Source organism: Chaetomium globosum, genomic scaffold, assembly GCF_000143365.1.
Source record: "Chaetomium globosum CBS 148.51 scaffold_2 genomic scaffold, whole genome shotgun sequence".
Taxonomy (NCBI): domain Eukaryota; kingdom Fungi; phylum Ascomycota; class Sordariomycetes; order Sordariales; family Chaetomiaceae; genus Chaetomium; species Chaetomium globosum.
Genome location: NT_165977.1, coordinates 1,374,803 through 1,392,298, shown reverse-complemented (window position 1 = coordinate 1,392,298; position 17,496 = coordinate 1,374,803). Strand labels below are relative to the sequence as shown.

General features: G+C 58.0%; 4 protein-coding genes across 4 annotated transcripts; 3 read left to right on the top strand and 1 right to left on the bottom strand.

Annotated features, from left to right (window-relative positions):
* Positions 1-1,489: 1,489 nt before the first annotated feature.
* Positions 1,490-2,139, top strand: CHGG_02562 (uncharacterized protein; the record flags this gene model as incomplete). The annotated part of the gene is made up of 2 exons (XM_001229077.1): positions 1,490-1,540; positions 1,612-2,139. The coding sequence occupies 2 exons, from the start codon at positions 1,490-1,492 to the stop codon at positions 2,137-2,139; spliced, it is 579 nt and encodes a 192-aa protein (XP_001229078.1).
* Positions 2,140-3,263: 1,124 nt separating this feature from the next.
* Positions 3,264-13,479, top strand: CHGG_02561 (uncharacterized protein; the record flags this gene model as incomplete). The annotated part of the gene is made up of 20 exons (XM_001229076.1): positions 3,264-3,965; positions 4,221-4,280; positions 4,391-4,397; positions 4,494-4,972; positions 5,069-5,561; positions 5,692-5,936; positions 6,014-6,752; positions 6,934-6,996; positions 7,144-7,318; positions 7,660-7,975; positions 8,184-8,250; positions 8,304-8,469; positions 8,531-9,477; positions 9,825-9,994; positions 10,152-10,426; positions 10,499-10,976; positions 11,642-11,961; positions 12,326-12,920; positions 12,990-13,056; positions 13,166-13,479. The coding sequence occupies 20 exons, from the start codon at positions 3,264-3,266 to the stop codon at positions 13,477-13,479; spliced, it is 6,678 nt and encodes a 2,225-aa protein (XP_001229077.1).
* A 296-nt stretch (positions 13,480-13,775) lies between these two features.
* Positions 13,776-14,568, bottom strand: CHGG_02560 (uncharacterized protein; the record flags this gene model as incomplete). Its single annotated transcript, XM_001229075.1, has 2 exons — positions 13,776-14,220; positions 14,342-14,568. 2 exons carry the CDS (start codon positions 14,566-14,568, stop codon positions 13,776-13,778), a joined length of 672 nt encoding a protein of 223 aa, XP_001229076.1.
* Positions 14,569-15,231: 663 nt separating this feature from the next.
* CHGG_02559 (uncharacterized protein) lies at positions 15,232-15,817 on the top strand (the record flags this gene model as incomplete). The annotated part of the gene is made up of 2 exons (XM_001229074.1): positions 15,232-15,587; positions 15,670-15,817. The coding sequence occupies 2 exons, from the start codon at positions 15,232-15,234 to the stop codon at positions 15,815-15,817; spliced, it is 504 nt and encodes a 167-aa protein (XP_001229075.1).
* Between the last annotated feature and the right edge of the window lie 1,679 nt (positions 15,818-17,496).

The window sequence follows — 17,496 nt, the reverse complement described above, 5'->3', positions numbered from 1 at the left end:
CAGAACCCAGAAAGAACCCCAGCGGATGTGGGCGCGTCACCTGCAATCCCCCAGGGTTGCACCCCGTTGAAGACCCGCGGGGCAGCGAGCCCAAGGCTGGCTGTGGTGGGAGCCCTCCGAGGACTGCTCAGGCCGGCGGTAGTCCTTTTTTTTTTCCCTCCTTTATAACCTTTCCGACTTCCGGTAATGTTCCGTGCTCGAAGGAGCAAGGTCACAATTCGAGAAAGCTGAATCGCGCGCGCCTCGGCATCTCGACATTCCACCCGGGCACATCTTGGCCGCAACAATGGGGTCCAGCGGGCCGGGCGAGGTTATCCCTGTCGGCGACGGATCTGCGGAGGGCCGTGCTGGATCTTGATTTGCGGCCAGGTCCCGGACCCTTGCCCCTGGACCCTTGGCAGAAGCCCATCTCTTTCAGGGTGGGAACCAGACCTCCGTCCCACCCCGGCTCAGCAACGATCCGCACATGTCGAGATGGGATGGGATTCCGGGGCCGGCTGCCGTCATGTCTCGCTGCGCAGGTCGATTTGCCCATCCAAGGCCAGCGGGAGCGGTGTTACGACCCCTGCCCGCCTGCTCTCTCATACCCCTCTCCTCGTTCTTAGCGGAGGCAGTTAAGTCTCACTATCAAGGACCCCTTCATCCACTGACACCTCTGGCACGTTGACACGGCCAATGGAAAGCCGATGGGCCGCCATCCACGTTCCGATGGACCCTTCTCTATCTAAGTTGCTGAGATCGGGTGTCGGATAGGAGATCGTAGGAACCAATGTGGCCGTTCGCTACCCCCTACCCCTGTTCACCTCACGTTGTTCATGGGCCACCGAACAATACCTACCCTGCTACCCAGCCTTGATGATCACCACCCCCACAACCATGGCAGCAAGGTACCGCGGCCCTTCCATGTCCATCAGACTCAGTTCAGCTGCAGACTGCAGCCGCATCCTCACCTTGCCGTCCGGCGCGGCCCCGGTCGGGGTTCCTTGGCTGTCATGGTACTGTGAAGACAACACATGCTCGCCCTTGGCTACCACGTATTTTCTATTTTTTTTTTTCCCGACCCGGCAGATGCACATCATCCCAGGCCCCGTCGAGGTGGACGGCTATATGAAAGTGCTCTGGCCCCGGTTGTCTCTCCATTCGAGTATTTCATGACCTTCCTTACTACTGTTACTCCTTTGTGTTATTATTGTGGCGGTTGGAACGAAACACACACCCACACCGCTTGACTATCCCGTTCATCTCCGCGGATAGTACGTTTCGGCACCTGAAGGCTTCCACCGAAGAGGAACGAACAGGCCGGCCAGTGCTCGTTCTATAACCGGGCAGGAGATCTTTGAAACTGGGCGCTCTTCTAGCTGTAGCTCCCCGGTTGTTTCCCGCCGTCTACACATCCGCCAACCAAGCAACCGAGAAGCAACGCCAGCCGTCCGTCGAAAGGGGAAAACACGATCCACCGTCAACGTCTTCTTACTTCGCCGTCGACACCATGGCAGCAGCCCCGGGAGGCGGAGGCCATCACCCTTTCCAAGGGCAACAGGTACCCCCTCCCCCGAGGCTACCCGCGGCTCTGGCCCACCATCCCCGATATTGACCTCCCATTCTCCCCAGTCCTTCGTAGACGACCAATTCGACCTCTTCGACTGGCACCCCTACTTCCTCTCCTGCGTCCGCTACTTCGTCGACCACGCCCAGTACAACGGCCCCGTCCAGGCCCTCGCCGCCTTCATCAACATCCAATTACCCTTCCAGCGCGCCCAAACCCAACCCACCGTCCCCCTCCGCGGCCCGCCCAACCCCAGCGGCGCAGCCAGCCAATCCCACCACCACCACCAGCAACCAGTCTCACTCCAGCCCTACCTCCGCCGGCTCGTGGCCACGGGGTTTGACATACCCCCCGTGCTGCACGGCTTCTTTGGCGACGACTGGAAGTTGGGCCTGGCTCCGCTGCATGAGCAGGAGCGGCGGAATTTTTTGTTTGCGGCTAAGAGTGCGTCGTGGTTGGAGGTCAAGCGCGCGTATGATATGGGCCCGGACGAGGCGCTGCCGTTTTTGAAACCGTTGCGGAATGTGACCGAGGCGGAGATTGTTAATGCCGAGGCGGGGTGGAGTGAGTGGTTGGCGATGCAGGATTGGTGAGTTCGTTCCCCTGGGTTGGTTGGTTTGTTGGTTTTGGGGGGGACGGGGGGTTATGGTGGTGGTTGGGTTGGGTTGAAGAGGGATGAATATCTTGCTGACTTTCGTTTTCGTGGTGGCAGGATGCTGGGGCCGAGGTCGGTTGAGGAGGTCAGGGGGGGTGAAGGGGGGCCGTCGAGATCGGGATCGGGCGGTGGGGTGAGGATCAAGAGGGAGGAGGAGTAAAAGGGCTACGGATGATGGTCGTGGGAGGCAGGCGTCCGGGCTGGATACCGGCGTGCCTGTGGGATTGGGATTGGGGGTAAGGGTGCGTGACATTGCATGGTTTGGGAGACGGGTCTCGGAGGGGGGTCTTTTCTTTCAGCGTGCTTGTCTTCTATGTATAACTCTGTATCATCTAGGGGGTATTTGATGTTTAGACGGCGCGTGACTGGGGGATGGCGGTTACGGATTTTGACTACGTACTATGTTGGTGTCTTAGTGGTACGGCAGAGCCCCGATGAAGGGATGGGTTTGTGGGAGGGAAGTGGGATGGTGGAGTTTATAGGTAGGTTGCTATGACCATGCTGAGATACCTGCCCACCTCATATAACTAAGGTGAGGCACACAAAGGACGATCCACACATTAATGAAAGAGCATGCATCTCATATATGACGATTCTAGGTGAGGGAGGTAATGGCGGTATGGCCACAACCATTAGTTACATACCCAGGTTCTAGCATGGAATGAGAGAAAAAAAATCCCAACGTGATGTTGTTCACAATCAGCAATGTGCGTGACGCATACCTGGTTTCCCAAGCTCTTTTACCATGTATGGAGGACTTTGTTGCACTTACTTGGGAAGTCCCCGATGCCCATTGTCCGGGGTCGGTTACGGAGGTATTCGCTGTACTGTGTAATTACGCCCGAGCGCTGAGCGCATTCCCCAGCGCCCCACTCCTTGCCAGGGTCACTTCGGGCCCATCTTCCGGCGCGTTGCAGCTTGAGGTCATCACAGCTTCATCCTCCTCTCTTTTCCCATCGCTTTCAACACCAACACCACGAACATGTGACACCCTTAACAATTGCTTAGCTACCATATCCAACCTACAAAATAGTGATACCGAACGACGTCAATGCCCCAACCATGGACGCAGGCACCAAGAAATCAAGCCTGTCGACCTCCATAACAGCATGGTCAACCTTTCTCCAGCGCGTCCTCGTCAAGCGCCTCGATCAGGACCGATTCGCCGACCTTATCCCCATCCACTTCGACAGATTCCCTCTGCCGGCCGTCATTGTCGCCGACGAACTCCTGCGCCCGGCCGAGCGCCAGCGCTACTGCCTCGACCCCCGCATACACCTCTACCTTGACGCCCTACTTAAACAACATCGCGTCGATCCCGCCGCCGTCCTGCGCGCGCTGTTGAAGTACTCATCCGCGCATTCCAAGGTGCAACCGCCGGACGCCGACACGCCAGCCGGGGATGGCGTCGAGAAGGGAAAAGGGGGGGAGGGAGAGGGACAGCAAGTCCGAAAGCTCATCAGGTGGCAAAACTCGTACGATGACGAGGAGAGGATATTCTGGCGTCTGGCCCAGGCGGTACACCACAAGTCTGGAATCAGGACGGTCCGGAATGTGGTGCAGGTGGCCAAGATGTTGGCCAAATGGGCGCGCATGTTCGCCGAGGCCGCGGCCGTCTTCTCCAGGGAGGCCTTTGGCTCAATACACGGCTTGCAGGCGAGAGACGAATTGGCAGACGCGAGGACCGCGTTTGTTCTGTTGCTCATTGCATTCAGCGAGAACCGGCTGGCTCGATTGACGCTGAGCCAGGCGGGCTCTGCAAAGGTAAGCACGCGACCCTGGCCAGCATCGGGGTTGGGGTCTAGAGTTGGGGCTGACGGCGGGCGTAGATCTTTGCAAGGAGCTCTCTGACGCCTTGCAAACTTTCATTCCCTGGCGTGATGCAAGTCCTGCCTGAGATGGCCGGCCGACTGGAGCAATTCCGTACCGAAACGCTCGGCAATTATCTGCCCGCGGAGAAAAAAAGACGTCGAAGTAAACAGTTACGTGGACAATCTCATCGACATGGACAACTTTCAGATACCCGAAATTCCCCTCGTTAACTCGCGAGCCGGCCTCTACATATACCTCAGCGCAGCGGTAAGTAGTTTGTGTCTCCGGTAGAATCTCCTGGTTCCTACTAACAGCCTCCAGCTCGTGGGCCGGCCCATGGTTGACGATAGCGCCTTATTTACATACTTACAAAACAGATATCAGGTAAGGACTCACCGGCGGAGCGGGATGGGCGTATAGAATGGGTTTCTAACATGCTGCAGGGAGACATACAATCTACAGCAGTACAACTTATCTTAGCATCCTTCGACCTCCTGGCAAACGCCGTCTTCCGCAACGAGGGGCCCAAGACTGGCCACTTGCTCAAGTCCTTCGTGGTCAACAAAGTCCCCCTAATCCTCGTCTCGCTGACGAACTCGCCGACTATGTATCCTTTCAACTCGGAGATGTGCATCAAGGAAGCCCTGGCGCAGGTGGACACCAACGTTTTCCCTACCCTATCGGGCATGTTCGAAATGTCCAACACGAATTCCTCCTTTCACGACTCTGTTCGCCAAGACTTTTGTTTTTCCTGCCAGCTCCACGGCCTGCTCTCCCAGACCGCCATCGAGAACCTGCTCGGCGATATTACGTATCAGTCTCTACCGGACGAGGGTCGTTACGTAAAGGATAATCTGGTTCAGGCGTGCCTCCTCGACGTGGACAGGACGCAGAGACTGATCGGAGAGCTGGACAACATGAACGGGAATGTGGGTGCTGCCGCCCAGGCCATCATTGAGGTATGTGGTTTTTGATATCGCTGTTCGATATTGTACTGACTCGGATAGGTCATCGGAAGCCTGTGCCGGGGTAAGGAGACCATGACTCTCAAACAGCTTTGCAGTCAACTTGCAGCCAAACCTTTGGCTTTGGATGTCTTGTTGCTCTTTGACAAGCCACAAAAGATCTTGCATCCATTATGTGATCTGCTCGATAACTGGGGCGGGTACGACGAGGACCAGGGCGAGTACCACCCGGTGTACGAAGAATTCGGGTCCATCCTCATTCTTTTGCTGGCATTTGTCTACCGGTACGATCTTTCGCCCGCCGATCTGGGCATCCGCTCGCCGGACTCCTTCGTAGGGAGGCTATTGGGCGGCGGCAACCGTTGCCGGCCATTGGAGGGCTTAAATGAGCAGGAGAAGGCACACCTGAACGGCTGGGTCCATGGACTTTTCGATACCGACGCCGGCGGTCTCGGGGATGACCTCATGGCTTTGTGTACACCACAGGACTTTTACCTCCTTATGCCTACGTTGTTCCACCAAATCGTCGTTGGTTTGAGCGCGGGGTACCTCACGGACGACGTGCTTAAGGGCGGTCTCGAGTGTAAGTTCTTCTGCCCTGGGGAAAGGAGTCGATACTAACCGTCATAGACTTGGTCGATGTTCTCCTGTTGCCGTCTCTGGTCCCCGCGATACTGTTCCTTTCCAACCAGCTGTGGGTTACCAACCCGCAGATGCAATCGGCCATCATCAAGATACTCCAGATCATCATACGGCCGAGCTCCATGTCCAACGAGGCAGCTACCATGCTCTCGTCGGTGCTCAACATCGTGGCCAAGCCGCTAGAATACGCACTGCGGTCCTACCAGCGGCAAGATCCCAAGTGTCAGGAGGTCGAGCCTCTCCTCCGAGCCATCAAGGAGAACCTCGCGCTATCCCGCCGAACGGGCGGTGCGGGCCACACCGAGCTCGAGTCCTGGTGCACCACACACGCTAGCAACGGCACGATCGGGGCCACCCCGCACAGTGGCCTCTCTACCGCGATTCGACACACAGCCCAGAACCTTCATACAATGGGCCCAACACCCGCCCCTAAACGGCATGCCAGCCACCTACACCCACCGCCAGACCCTCGCAACCGTCAAAATCCTCGGCGCCAAACACCTCCTCGCCATCCTCCTCGACGAGCTCAAAGCCTCCACCGACCTCTCCCAAGCTAGCATCGCCTACGACGTCGCCACCGCCCTCATCTGCGCCCCCGACGTCACCAACGACCCCTCCCTGGCCCCTCCCCCCTCCCAAGCGGCCATCTCCACCACCACCCCGCAAATCACCGGCCCCGACGACCCCGCCGCCCCGCCACCACCACAACGCGACATCTCCCTCCGCGACGCCCTCAAGGCCGAAGCCGACGACTGGAAGAAGATCCGCAAAACCGACCCCGCACTTGCCGAGGTCATTGTCCGCCTTTACCGCCGCGTCGAGGCCCAGATGACCCCGCCCCCGCCATCCGACGCCGAGGCCGCTGCTGCGGCAGCCGCCGCCGCGGCGATGCTGCAGCCGGAGCTGGGCGATGTGGGCGTGTTGGGGGATGCGATTGCTGCGGCGGCGGCCGTGGCCGGGGATCATCACCATCATCATCATGGGCTGCATGGGCATCACGAGGGGATGATGATGGATGCGGGGGGGTTGGAGGCCGAGTTGGGTGGGCTTGGGGGAGGAGGGGGAGGGGATGGAGTTGCGGGGGGGTCGGGGTTGGATGCGGATGGGCTGTTTGGCGGGTTGAGTACGGGGAGTGAGTTTGGCGCGGACTTTGCGTCGTGGGATATGGATTTGTCTTGAGGAGGTGGAGCGGCGGGTGAGGTTGATAAGAGGGTGGAATGGTGAATATTTCGGAGTTACATATCGAGCGATTGGGGTTCAGGTTCAGCGCTATTGTTTTGTTTTTTTGTATTCTGTATTCTGTGTGTATAAAGATGAGCTTTTAGCGTCACCACACCACGTGTTGGTGATGTCGCCCAGAAACGTGGTGGGGGTGGGTATGAGTTACCTCGCTACTGTGTACAGAATCAGCCCGCAGGTCTCAGTTTCACGGAATCTCTTGGCTGGCTATGATTTCTGCAGCACACCACGTGTATGGGAATATCCGGACGAGCGTCACAAAGTTATTAACTACACTACCTGAGGATCTTGTGTCCCACAGCAGCGACGAATACAGGTCCACTTCCCTCTCGGCTATCTTTTCCTCTCTCGCATCCAACACGGCTCGCCCGGCTCGAATCTTAAACCCGATCACTTACCTAATCTCGCGCTACTCTCCATTTTCAGCCTCCCGCCGGTGCAACGTCGAGATTCAGCCAAGTGGGTGTGACGGGCGCTTGTTTGGTGCCAAGGCGCCATCCGTCCCGAACTGGGTGCCATTGGCGTCCGCGTTGGGTTTGGCGCTTCAATAATGCACGCAGCTTCAAAGTCCCCCCAGACACGAACCCCCGGTCGTTGCTTACGGCTGATCGGCGGTGGTTTGCTTGCGGGGGCGGGTTGCACGGCGGGTTTTGGGAGATGGGGGTGATGGAATTTGCAGATATTCAGGAGAGATATGGCTGACGAGGTCATATTCAGGGGGTGTTCGTGAAGGAGAGTCAGAAAGAGTGTGACGAAAACACCAGGATTGACAACAAACTTTTGCTCTCTTTACTCTTGAGCTGTCACTGCCACGCTGCTGCTCGTGACCCCGCGCCACCGACTTTCCTAGCCTCGGTCCCCAGCAAGCCACCATCCGCCAATAACACCGGTTTGTCCCATGAGAAGACTGGGCCCAATGTTCAGCTGGGTGCCGAGTCTGGAACCACAGAGCCTCATGCCGCCAGCGCTCAAAACCGTGACGCGGCCGTTGCTCTCCGCCCGGTCCCTGGCTCCCCCGTGAATTATTATGGTCGAAGTATTCTGGTGGACCTTGGCCGTGATCTCCCCCAGTCCTCTTTCGTGTTGTTGAGTTGGTCTGCTACTGCCAACACCCTCGTTGCTCGAATAGCATCATCCCCTCGGCATGAAGAAGGCCGTCAGTTGCGCGGCCTTGAGCTGTGCTTTCGGTCTGGCCCACGCCAAAGCGCTGAAATGGAGTGAAGATGGCCCGAGATGGGCTCCCCCTCAGGAGACGCGTGCTATCCACATGCTCGCGCTGACCATGGATCCGCCAATCCCAACACCTGCGCCAATGCCGTCGAAGGTGAGGGCCGTTCTGCAGGCCCGTGATTCGACGGACAATACCTGCGGTTATGTGAGCGGCATTCCCAGTAAGCTGGTCTCTTAGTCTATGTCTGCGCACACTTCGACTAACACGGCATAGCATCGTCCCTGTGGTGCGCCGAGACGGCTCAGTGCGTCTACAACTCGTTGAACTCGCATATCGGCTGCTGCGATGACACGACGACCAACTGCCCCGTCTGGACAACATGCTACGACTCGACGGACCGTGAGAGCTTCACCACCGACAACGGCCTCACTCTGTGGTGGTATGTGTAGCCCCAGACCCAAGCCGCATAGACAGGCGCTATTAACACACACCCCTCACAGCGGAAGCTCCTCCTTCCCGCACTGCTACACACATATCTACCAAGACTCGAACATCATCAAGGGCTACAGCCTTCTCGGCTGCGCGGTAGCCGCCGGCACAGGCCAGGTGTGGTACTCGTCGACGCCGACGAGATCGAGCACAACCTCAATCAGCGACCTGACCAGCACTACCTCAGACGAACCCACCTCCACCACGACCATCAGCAGCAGCGCCACCACCACCGCCCTCCCACTCCTCGCCGAGTCCTCCACCAACATCGGCGCCATCGTAGGCGGCGTAGTCGGCGGCGTCGCCGCCCTCGGCCTCATCGGTCTCGGCGTCTGGCTGCTGATGCGCATGAACAACAAGCAAAAGAAGAAAGATGCCGCCACCGCCGCCGCCGCCGCTGCAGCCGGCACGCAACACCACCAGCAACAACCCCCACCGCACCCCAACAACGGCGGCGACCCGCACATGTCCCAGCTCCCTCCACACCAGCAACACCACCAACAACAACCCCCCTACTACGGCGCCGCCGCGGCCAACACCACCAACCCAGGCTACGGCAAGCTCCACCACTCGGTCGCGTACAGCACCACCACGGCCGGCGGCTACGACCAGTCCACCATCGTCGGCTCCTCGCCGCCCGGCTCCCCGCCGCTGTCGGGGCCGTACCAGAATATCCAGGGCACGCCGTCGCCGCCGCCGCAGCAGCAGCAGCATCAGCCGCAACAGCAGTTTGGGCAGTTCGCTGGGTTTGGCGAGCAGCAGGGGCAGCAGGGGTATGGGCAGCAGGGGCAGCAAGGGTATGAGCAGCAGCAGTATGGCGGTGGGTCGCCGGGGGCGGTGTCGCCCGGCACGCAGGTCGGGTATGGGCAGCCGCAGGGGCAGGGGCAGCAGGGTGGGCATGGGTATGTGGCGGAGTTGCCGGCGCAGAGGGGGGATGGGGAGTTGAGGGAGTTGGGCGGTTAGTGGTTGGTGGGGAGGGGGAGGGGAGGGTGATGGGATGGGGTGGGGGTGGAATGGGGTGGGGTGGAATGGGGATGTGGGTTGTGCTGGTTGCATGTTGAGGATAGGAGAACTAGGGAGGGGAGGTTTATATATGATGGTATGATCTGGTAGGGCATGGTTTAAAGCGGTCTCTTGTGTGTATACTTGGATCTCGGTCAGGGCTTCTGCAACATGCATCATGGTAATAGATGAATTTTTGCACAGGAACATACCCCTGCCCGTCTCACACATTTAGCATGAGGTGTCCGAACGAACTGTAGGCTCCGTGGGCTAATCGACTTGATATAACCGAACCCATCCCAGACTCAGAGCCTGCTTCTCCTCCACTTGGCGTATGGATGCTCCTCACTCAGGCTGTCCGGCACAAGATGGTCGATGGCCCTCGTATTCAGCAATCCTGGGTGCAGCTGGTGCAGGCTGGTCACACCGCACATCTTCATAGTCGTCACCAGTTCGTCGTCGAGTACTATCTCGTCAGTCTCGGTCGGGGAACGGGATACTTAGACTACACATCACTTACTCTCCAACACCCTCGTGACACCCTCCTTGCCATATCCCAACCCTAAATCACCATCATGTCAGCCTCAGCTTCCGTACGAAACACCACCTCTGCAACTCCAACAACACCAGCACCACCGCCGGCGCGGTATCCAGACTCCGGCCCCCATGATTCGACAGCAGTATCCCATCCGCCCCGGCCTCCACCGCGCGCACCGCGTCGGCTGCCGTCTGGATGCCCTTGATTACGAGCGGCGTGTGGGGGGGCAGGTGGCGCCGCAGCCAGGGGATGGTGGTGGCCCAGGTGAGGGCGGGCGAGATGTAGGAGGCCATGAGTCGGCCGAGGGCAGAGCCGTGCGCGTCGGTGGTGGGGGTGACTTGCGTGGCCATGGGGGTGGTGGTTTCGGGTGATGGGGGTGGTGATGGGGGGTTGGTGGTGGTGGTGTTGGTGGTGGTGGTGGTGGTGGTGGGGGGTGCAGGGGCGGAGGGCACGCGCTCGTCGGCTTCGCGCTTGCCGGGAACGGGGGCGTCGACGGTGAGGAAGACGCCTTTGATCTTGGGCCCGTTGTTGGTGTCGCTGGGCGAGGTGAGGGAGTGCAGCAGGGCTTCGGTGTTGGGGGCGTGCTTGTCGACGTAGAGCTGGAGGAAGACGGGGATGCTGTCCGCGTCTGGCCCGGACGGGGACGGGTGGTCGAGCGCGGCCTGCACCACGTCCGCTACGGAGAAGCTCGCGCTCGTGCTGATGATCTGGGCGACGCCGCCGAGTTCTCGGCAGGCCCGCGCTATCTCGCGCTCGCCCTCCGGGTGGACGGTCTTGCCGAGGGAGGTGGGCGAGACAAAGATCGGGGAGGATACGCGTTGGCCGAGAATTGCGGTTGTCAACGATACCGGCGCGGAGACGTCAATGAGCACACGCGGGCGGAGGGTGATCTCGGAATAGGTGGTACTGTTGCGGCGGTGGGTGTGGCAGTCCGTGGCGGCTGACGAGACGAAGGCGAGGGTCTTGGGCGGGAGGAAAATGTGGGCGGCCAGACGGAAGTCGTCAACCGAGATTAGGCTAGATAAAGGGGGCTTGCGGGTTACAGATGGCTGGGAGGTGGGCGGACGAGGAGGCGGGGGAGGCGAGGAGAGCCGGCCGAGGTGTTTAGATACCGGGAGCATGGACTTGAGCAGAGAAGGGGAATGGACGGCCAGGTATGCCTCTGTCCCATCTTTTCCTGCCTTCTCAAGAAGAACAGACAGACCGCCGGGATGGGTCGGGGCAAACTCGGTAAAGTCATACACCACGCCGTGGATGGCGATCCACAGGGAGCCGAGCGTGTTGTGGCCGGCGAGTTCGGAGGGTGATATTATTGGTGACATCGTAAGATATGGCTGCAAGGGCGATTGGAAAGCAAAAGGAATCATGCAACCAACCTTTGCCCCTGTTGGCCCTTCTCTTTTATCAATCCCGGCGCCCGAGTCTCCGGCCGGGGCACCGGAGCCGAGAGTGGGGCGGTTCGGGGTGGATTGCACCGAGAAGTGGAGCCGCATCCCGCCCATTGATTCCGGCGCTTCAATCTAGCGTCGGCTTGGAGGGCCGGAACAAAGCATGACAGACAATAACCGGTCGAGTGTCACAGATCAATATTACCCGATGGCACCAGATCACGCTGAAACCGCTCTGGGAGTCAGTTACGGTCACCTCCAAGAAAGAAGTGCAGCTGTACCGCAACAACGCTGCACGCCTACCGAGAGGACGACTCCAGTTTACCGAGGAACTCTGTCTTGACGCTGAGTTTTATTGCTATGCCATCAAAGGCCGATGTCCCCATGGAATACATCACTGGAATTGGATTGACCAGGACGCCCCTGGGGATCGAACGCGACCCTTCGACCGCCTTGCCCTGGCGGCCGAGTCGGTCCTCGAACAGTTCCGGGACAGCCCGTTGAAAAGCTTTAGGTGCTTTCGCCCCCGGCATTGCCAGTCTCAACCTCGAACCATGCACTGACTTCACGTAACGTAGCTGGGGCTTGGGCGCCTGTGTTCCCCCCAGCATTCTTGGGCCGCGCGGGCTCGTCACGCGGAGGTATCCCTCGTTGCAATCCCTGAGCTTGATAACTCAAACCCATTGCACCCATGGACTGAACGCGGGCTGGTGTAGTGTGGACTTGTCGGCATTCTCTTCGCTCCAGAGTCTATGCTGGATAGCCCCCGATGTTTCTGCCTTCGCTAGCTTGTCCAGCGCTATCCGGAGAAACTCGGAACGGCTGCGGCGCCTCGAATTGGACGTTGTCCGCTAGGAAACTCTTTGGAACTTGCGTAGGAATGAGGGGGTGGAGTTGGAAGTTTGGTGTGCCAAATTCTTTGGCCTGACAACCCAACAACCATCACGGCTTATCTTCCCGGTCATTCGCGAGCTGTCCCTTACCGACGTGCCCCTCGTGGCGGCCATGGCACACGCCGTCAACTTTGGCACTCTCAGATCCCTCACACTGCTGAGATGTCGGGGCTGGTATGTTTTTCTGGTCTGGGCCATTGAGCTCAAACTTCCGATACGGCTCAAGACATTCGGGATTCACATTATCGATGATGCACCCTATGGTTCGAACCGCATCATCATTGAAGCTTTTCTGAGCAGTTTCAAAGGACTCGAAGATCTATTTATTGACGAACCGGAGAGACAGGGACTCCTCTTATTCTGGGACGATGTCGCCTGTCACCAGCCAGCTCTCAAGAAGTTTGTACACCAGCAGCGGACGTGGCCGTCCGACAGGTCTGCATTCAGCTCAGCACGGGTTGTGCCTAGGCCTCCCCTCCTTAATCTCGAGATGCTTCAGTTACAACGTGGACCTTTTGCAACCCAACTCCGCGATCTCGATCTCGAGTTCGTGGGCCTGCCGTGCCGCCCGATGCTGCTGGTAAGGAGTCCAGCTCGATACCCACTTGCCCGGTGCCACAGCAAGCTAACGATAATACCTGTTTGGCAGGTGCCTGTCCTCTCCCTTTACACGCGCAAGACTTCGCTCAAGGTTCTCCACATCCCAGCCAGCTCCGGTGCGTTCTGGGGCTCAACCCTGCTGGGCCCTGCATGACCGATTCGTGGACCGCCACCCGGGCCTTGAACTTCGAAGCACCCCCAGTGAGATAAACAACATCATCTCAGGATGCCGTGACGAGATAGCCGCAGCCAGCCTGTTCCGGTCAGGGCTACGGTCCGAATTCCGCGACTTTGCCGAGTGGGTGTTCGGCCCGCACAGGATTGACTCGCTCCGGTTCCTAGTGTTCGGGGACTATAGCTTTGGCGGCCGCAAGTGCGATAACAGACTCATTCTCTGCCGAGGCCCCATGCCGGTAAAGAAGAGCAACTTCCGGATCCTCGCCCGAAGCGGCACGGACGTACATCATCTCGACAAGTACCGCGACGCGCTGCGGGCGTGCCCCACACATGCATTTTTTGATGGTGTCTTTGGGTTATAACGACAATATTGTCTATAGGGTTGTGGCCTTTTTTGAGAGTCCTAGTTGACCGGAGCGAGGGGTTGTTTTGGAATCATAGCTATAGGACTGCGTTTGAAGCGAGCAATAGTCGTCAAAATGTTCTCCGTTGATGTCTCGCCGTGTAAAAGTGACGAGTGACGGTTGCCGATGAGAATGCAAGGGCATCCTCCATTCCAACACACAGGAAAGTAAGGAACGGATTTGAAACAAACCCTCCATTTAACACGACCTCAACCCCAAACCAAAGTTCAACGGTGACCCACTCAAACCCCCCCTCAACTCTCCCCCTCCCCCTCCCCAACCAACGCCTTCCCCACCAACACCCTCGCCCTCTCCCCCAACTCCATCCCCAACGCCAGCTCCTTCCCCCTCTCACTCATCTTCCCCCACGTCTTCCGCAAAATCCCCACCAGCTTCGCCTCCTCCACCCCGCTCTCGCGCTCAAACCCCTCCAGCTGCCCGTCCAGGAACACCAGGCAGGCCACGTCCTCCAGGACCTGCGTCTCCTCGTTGGCGTTGGCGTTGGCGCCGCCGGAGAGGCCGTCTTTGCGGACGAGGGCGGCGATGCGGTCGATGCTGGATTCCGGGAGGGGCGGGTGGATGGTGGGGGAGGTGGTGAGGAGCGTGGTGAGTTGCGCGGCGGCTTGGGACTTTTGTTTCGCCCGCCAGGTGAGGTAGCCGGGCCGCGTGGGCGGGTAGGAGGTGCGCGGGAGTTCCCAGCTGGAGGGAGGAGGAGGGAGGTTAGAATATGTGATGATTTTTGGGTGGAGGGGTGAGGAAGAGGGGAGGGTAAGAGGAGGGGAAGGAAAGGTGGGTTAATGGTTAAGGGGGGGTCGCATACCGGCGGAAGTGCTGGGCGCGGCAGGCGAGTTGCAAGGCGGGTGAGGCATTGGGTTCCCGCACGGCGAGCCAACGCGTCATTTTGCGGGCGTAGTCGAGCTCGAAGGGGATGGGGGTGTCGTCGTCGGGGTTGGCGCTGGGGACGGTGCGCGGGTCTGTGGCGTGCGCTTCGTCAATCAGTTGTAGGGCTGTGGCGTAGTTTGGTTCGAGGGGTGGTAGGGAGGCCATGGTAGTGAGTTTGTAGGGTGGTTTGTGGTGAGTTGGTGGTGAGTGGTGGGTGAGTAAGTGAGTGAGTGAGGTTGATAGTGATAAATGATAGGCCGGTGTCGGTTGAGATAAGGAGGCGGCCAGCAGAACTACCCCCATATGCTGAGTCAGCAGCCATCATGATAACGAGCTTCAGTTCAGGGCAGCCGCAGGCTTTGAACTGTCTTCGCTTCAAGAGATGCCAAGCTCAAGCCTTTTCTGGTAGTTAGTGGATTATGCTGTTCTCTCTCTCAAGTACTTGTGATATCTTCGGTTGTTTCCTGATACGAGCCACAACAGCAAGCTACCCGCCATGTCGGAGGCCAGTTTCGGGTCAAGGGAGCACCTCATAGAGTATGTCTTGAGAGCCCTGTTTCCCTTTTTTTTATTTTGTTCCTTTTTTTTTTTCGAATCTTGGAGATGGCTTGAAGATGACTACAGTTTCAGCCTCGAGATTAATCAATCCTTCCCTTGTGCTTTCCAGGATGAAACGAACCATTCGACCAAGCCACTCTTGCCTCCTCCCATTTGGCCCTTCGGTTTATCCTCTTCATCGACTCCGAATAGAATGCGAGTGATCATCTGCTAGCCGTAAACCAAGAATCCGTTCCGCAGGAAATATCACCAAACATATCATTTCAAAACATGTGCCACGAAATCATTTGGGAACTCCCCTGCGGCCACCGCCGTATCCTGCGCACCAACTGCGACGACTACTCCTCCGAGCCAACCCCTCCGGGCTCATCCTCCTCTTGCCGTATGTTGCCTAAAACCTACGGCGACCTTGACAATAAAGGCGCCTTCTGTATCGAACCCAAGTGTCAGTACCAGAGACGAGGCTGGTGCTGCTGCAGCTGCCTGAACCGGAACCTCGGACACCCAGAGGTCGTCTGCCGGAATTCCCCGTCCCCTGCCCCGGCCGGCAGCCCACCTCCCGGCCCTTCTCCGGAGCTCGCATGTGGCCATCGTCGGTGCGCCGGGTGCATGAGCGACCGTGTGTAGTAAGTTTCCCCTGTATCGCCGATGGGCCTCCACGACTTGTATTCAAGTTTGACTTACACGGGTTTGCCTGGTGGGTTCTAGTCATCGGGTTGCGCGCAAAATTGAAGAGATGATCGCAGCGCATGAAATCGACTACAATGGAAACCTAATTGAGAACAAGGATGATGGCCAGGCAGGTAGTGAAGAGGGCGGGTCAGACGACGACAATGAAGGCGCGAATGAGGATTAAGGATGATTAGCTCAGGAAGACAGTAAAGAGGGCGAGACAAACGACGACCAGTGAAGACGCAACTGAGGATTAAGGATGATGGTCAGGAAGGCGGCAAGGAGGGTAAGACAAATAACAAAAAGAAGAAGGGGGGGGGGGCAGAGAAAAAAGGGGAACGGTCAAGAAAGCGAAGGGCAAGACGGTGAAGGGCAAAAAATGCAGCAAAAAAGAGGTGAGCAAAGGGAAGAAAAGAGACGACAGGGGGGGAGAGTCAACCGTCAAGACAGAAACGGCATATTAAAAAACGATGACAGAGGGGTGAAGAAGTAGCAGTTGAGAATTCGCCGGGGCTAAGTAGCCAGGCAAGGCATTGGGAGCACAATAGAACAAGTAGCAAAATGGAGAGTATGCGTTAGGCAGGAACTGGACCAATGTTTTCCAAACCCGCTTTATGAATCATAACTGTGTCTGCTGTGCCTTACTAGCCGAGGAAGAGGTATACCTACTACGTAGGCACATTCTGGACACAGATACAAGGCCAAACACGTTATGGTTTCTCTCCCGGCAGGCACGGAACCAGGGTTACATTGGCGTTCACGGCACCTCAATATTCCAGACCGTAAATAAGCTCAGAGCTGTCTCACAATATTCACCACACTGTATGATGCTGCTTTGTCCCGTCTAGCCTTGACCCCCTACCCGGATGTCTGCGACATACATCCAATACTATGCGCCGTATAGCTGAGGTGACACAAGACAAGCTCGGTGACTCGGAAAGATACAGAAACCTGTATAATTGTTTTCAATACACATAAAACCTGTCTCTTGGCGGCTCTTTTCGGACCTTTCTGCATCAGGAGCACAGCAAGGGGCTCTTGATTTCATCATACACAAATTATTTCCGTCAAATAGTACGTTGCCCTGGCGGTAAACACTTCTCACAGACGACACAAACATGCGTTCCAGGACTCTTAAGAAAAGCACGCAAAACGACATGTCATCCAGGGGTTGGGCATGTTGCAAGTGTTTATACTTGAACTCTGGCGGCCGCCACGTTTGCCAAGGGGTCCTCCCTCTTGGGGACGTCTATGACGAACCTTGCAACCATTGGCACTGTCCTAGCTGCCGAGGATCAGGCAACGGTGCGTTCTTAATTGGGCCCTACATAGCCTCACCATCCAGATGGCAGCATCACTGACCCCTCTATCAGCCCATCCCAGCCATACCGAAGACTTGCGTCACACGGCTACAAACCGCCTCCCCTTCGCCAGCCCCTACCGCCCCTCTGGCCCCCCAGAACCACCCCCACAGTTCGAACTACACTCCCACTCCCCCTCTCATTCTCACTCCTCCCACTCCCATCCACATACACACTCGCACCCACCACTTTCACACACCCACTCCAACCCTCGATACCAACCCCAACTCCACTCCAACCCTCGACCCCCCTTCCCAACCACACTCCCACTCCCATCGCCACCCCAACTCATCTCCCAACGCAAACACACGCCCACCACCCGCCCACCGCCAAAACCAACACCAGGAAAGCCAACAACACCAACAGCAGCATCTACCAATCCCCTTCTCCCACACGGCAGCCTACCTTCCAGTCGGCGCCCGCCCCTCCATCATCACCTGTTGCCGAAGCCTTTCCCCGCCCCCGTCTTCCCTGCCTTGCGATGAAACGCGGGGGTTGGCTC